The following is a 3,196-nucleotide window of genomic DNA, read 5'->3' as shown; positions in this document are numbered from 1 at the left end:
TATGAAAGAACAAATTCTAAGACCTTCTTCCTTCATTGTGTGCAGATTTTGGGAACGTCCTAGCCATAGGAAGGATAGTAAGGGCAGTTGTTGGGGTCCTCACTCAACATGCAGCCACCCACCCCACCAGACCCATGGCCAAACACCCCCTCAGGTCCCTTTGCCTTGAGAGGTAATGGCCATGTCTTTGTTTTCTCATTGCAGAGCCTCTCACGGGATCCACCTGGTGACGTGGCAGCCCAGACGTGGAAGCTTGGGACTTCTCTTCCACTGCAACAGAATTTGGGGGGTGGGCAGGGGTGGGCCGGGGGGACGCCAGGAGCTGCAAGACCCTTCACCTTCACTGTGGGCTTGGCTCAGGGATGACTGCAGGCAGAGTCAACCCTTACAGCATCGTGTCCTCCGAGGAAGACGGGCTGAGGTTGACCACCATGCCAGGTATCAACGGCTTTGGCAATGGGAAAATCCACACCAGGAGGAAATGCAGGAACAGGTTTGTAAAGAAGAACGGTCAATGCAATGTGGAGTTCACCAACATGGATGACAAGCCGCAGAGGTACATTGCAGACATGTTCACCACGTGCGTTGATATCCGCTGGAGGTATATGCTCTTGCTCTTTTCCCTGGCATTTCTGGTGTCCTGGTTATTGTTTGGGCTGATTTTCTGGCTAATTGCACTCATTCATGGAGACCTAGAAAACCCGGGTGGAGATGATACCTTCAAGCCTTGCGTTCTGCAGGTCAATGGCTTTGTTGCTGCTTTTCTGTTCTCCATCGAGACCCAAACGACTATTGGTTATGGCTTCCGCTGTGTGACGGAGGAGTGCCCACTCGCGGTCTTCATGGTGGTGGTTCAGTCCATTGTGGGGTGTATAATTGACTCTTTCATGATTGGTGCAATAATGGCAAAGATGGCCAGGCCCAAAAAACGGGCCCAGACATTACTTTTCAGCCATAATGCAGTAGTGGCAATGAGAGATGGAAAACTCTGCCTGATGTGGAGAGTTGGGAACCTCCGGAAAAGCCACATAGTAGAAGCCCACGTACGAGCTCAGCTGATTAAGCCCAGGATCACAGAAGAAGGGGAGTACATACCGCTCGACCAAATAGATATCGACGTGGGGTTTGATAAAGGCTTGGACCGTATCTTCTTGGTGTCCCCCATCACCATTCTCCACGAGATCAACGAAGACAGCCCCTTGTTTGGGATCAGCCGCCAGGACTTGGAGACAGACGACTTTGAAATCGTGGTCATCCTGGAAGGCATGGTAGAAGCCACCGCTATGACGACGCAAGCTCGGAGCTCCTACCTGGCCAGTGAGATCCTCTGGGGCCACCGCTTCGAGCCCGTCTTGTTTGAGGAGAAAAACCAGTACAAAGTAGACTATTCCCACTTCCACAAAACCTACGAGGTCCCGTCCACCCCCCGTTGCAGCGCCAAGGACTTGGTGGAGAACAAATTCCTGCTACCCAGCACCAACTCTTTCTGCTACGAGAATGAGCTGGCCTTCATGAGCCGTGACGAGGAGGAGGAAGACGATGACAGCCGGGGTTTGGAGGACCTGAGCCCAGACAACAGGCATGAGTTCGATAGACTTCAAGCCACAATAGCATTGGATCAGCGGTCGTACAGGAGGGAGTCGGAAATATGACTCTTGGTCCTTCCATTGACTTTTCCGAGGGTATTTTTTTTCCTCCTCTAATCTCTTCCCCTACAACCCGCTCAAATTATGCAGAACAATGCAAGTGCCATAGGAATGCTTGAGAAATTAGTATCGTTCATAGTTTTCAGTTTCATCGCAATAACCACTGAGCGGTCTGCAGGAGGGGATGGCGGCAGGCCACGGCGCGTCTTCCGCGCCCGGCGCCCGCAGCGGGGCCGATGGCTCTGGGGGGATGGACGGACTGACGGACAGACGGAGAGAGGAGGGTCCGTGGGGCGCGGGCAGGCGCTCGCCCCATGCGGCCCCGCGGGGCTTTGCTCTCCCCGCGGGGAAAATGCCAGCGTTTTCTTGGAGCCAAGCACTGCGAGATCCAAAAAGAGGAAATATCAGGAAACAAATCTTTCTCTCTCTCTTTCTTTTTTTTCCTTTTATTTTTTAACTGAGCAGCAACAACAAAAAAATTGCTCCTTCCGGCAGGCGGTCTGATTCAGTTGCACAAGAACAACACTTGAAATAACATGCAACATTAACGTACTTCTTTTTAATTTGGGAAAAAAGCGGGGGGAGGGAGGCGAGAGGGTTTTTAATTTTTTCACCGTACCGTTTGGGAGACTGTTTACCAAAATAATAATAATAACAATAATAATAATAATATTAAATCTGAAAGATGTGATTCAGTATTTTTTAAAAATGAACAAGGGAATGAATAAGCCACTGGGGTCCTTTGAGGAGGTGACTTGCTGGGCAGATGTGAGAACTAGAAGTCAAGACTGCATCCAGTTTTGGGGTGGGTTTTTTTTCCACTGGCACGGCTTCATAGGAAGAAAACAGAAATAAGTGGCTGGACGTCCATGGCAGTGAAAGCAAGTAGCATAATTACTGGCAAAGTAGCTAATAAGGAAAAAGCAGACTGCAATAGAAAGGACTGTAAACACAGTAATTAGCCAATTTCTGGAAATATTGATCTTCACGGTGGAAATTGGGTCTGGGGCATCAGCTGCTGAAGTGTTGGGTCTCCCCTAGCATCTCTGACAGGGAATTCATAAGTTTCACTGTAACTGGGATGAAACAGTGAAAAGCACAAAAAGGAGGGGAAAGCTCTCAAATTTGGCTATTTTCCAACCAATTTGGTATTTTCTCCCTTGAAAAATCATTTCAAACATGGAAATCAATGCGAAAGTCATCTTGTTGAGTTGCACTTCTTCTAGCACAGGAGCCGTTTCCATGCCAGGCTGGGATTTCTGAATTCCCTGTTCACCAGAGAGTCCTGCTTCAGAGGCAGATGCTTTTCCAAAAACAACAGATGCCAGTCAAGGAAACCACCCTGTCTTGTGCTTCAACCTGTCCCCGTGTCCCAGCTTCAAGGTGGATTGTGCCTTAGAGATGCAAACTAACCCCGCGCCCCAGCCCTCCTCCCCAGCACCCCGCTTGCATCCTCCCCTTGGGGCAACATCCCCTTTGCTCTACCCCTGGGGCAGCGCCCACATCCCACTGTCTGCTGCATTTTAGGCTGGCCTTGATGGCACGCTGGT

At 50.1% G+C, this 3,196-nt stretch overlaps 1 protein-coding gene across 1 annotated transcript; it reads left to right on the top strand.

Moving 5' to 3' along the window:
* The first annotated feature begins 361 nt into the window (after positions 1-361).
* LOC309590767 (ATP-sensitive inward rectifier potassium channel 12) lies at positions 362-2,131 on the top strand. Its single transcript, XM_082312207.1, has one exon. It carries the CDS (start codon positions 363-365, stop codon positions 1,650-1,652), a length of 1,290 nt encoding a protein of 429 aa, XP_082168333.1. The 5' UTR covers position 362; the 3' UTR covers positions 1,653-2,131.
* The last annotated feature ends 1,065 nt before the right edge of the window (positions 2,132-3,196 follow it).

The sequence above is a fragment of the Platalea leucorodia genome (assembly GCF_965183815.1).
Source record: "Platalea leucorodia genome assembly, chromosome: 5".
In the NCBI taxonomy this organism is placed as follows: domain Eukaryota; kingdom Metazoa; phylum Chordata; class Aves; order Pelecaniformes; family Threskiornithidae; genus Platalea; species Platalea leucorodia.
The sequence above is the reverse complement of the archived record's forward strand: the minus strand, read 5'-3'. Positions and strand labels throughout refer to the sequence as shown.

Coding starts and splice junctions, on each gene's coding strand:
- LOC309590767 (XM_082312207.1), top strand. CDS start 363: ATGACTGCAGGCAGAGTCAACCCTTACAGCATCGTGTCCTCCGAGGAA.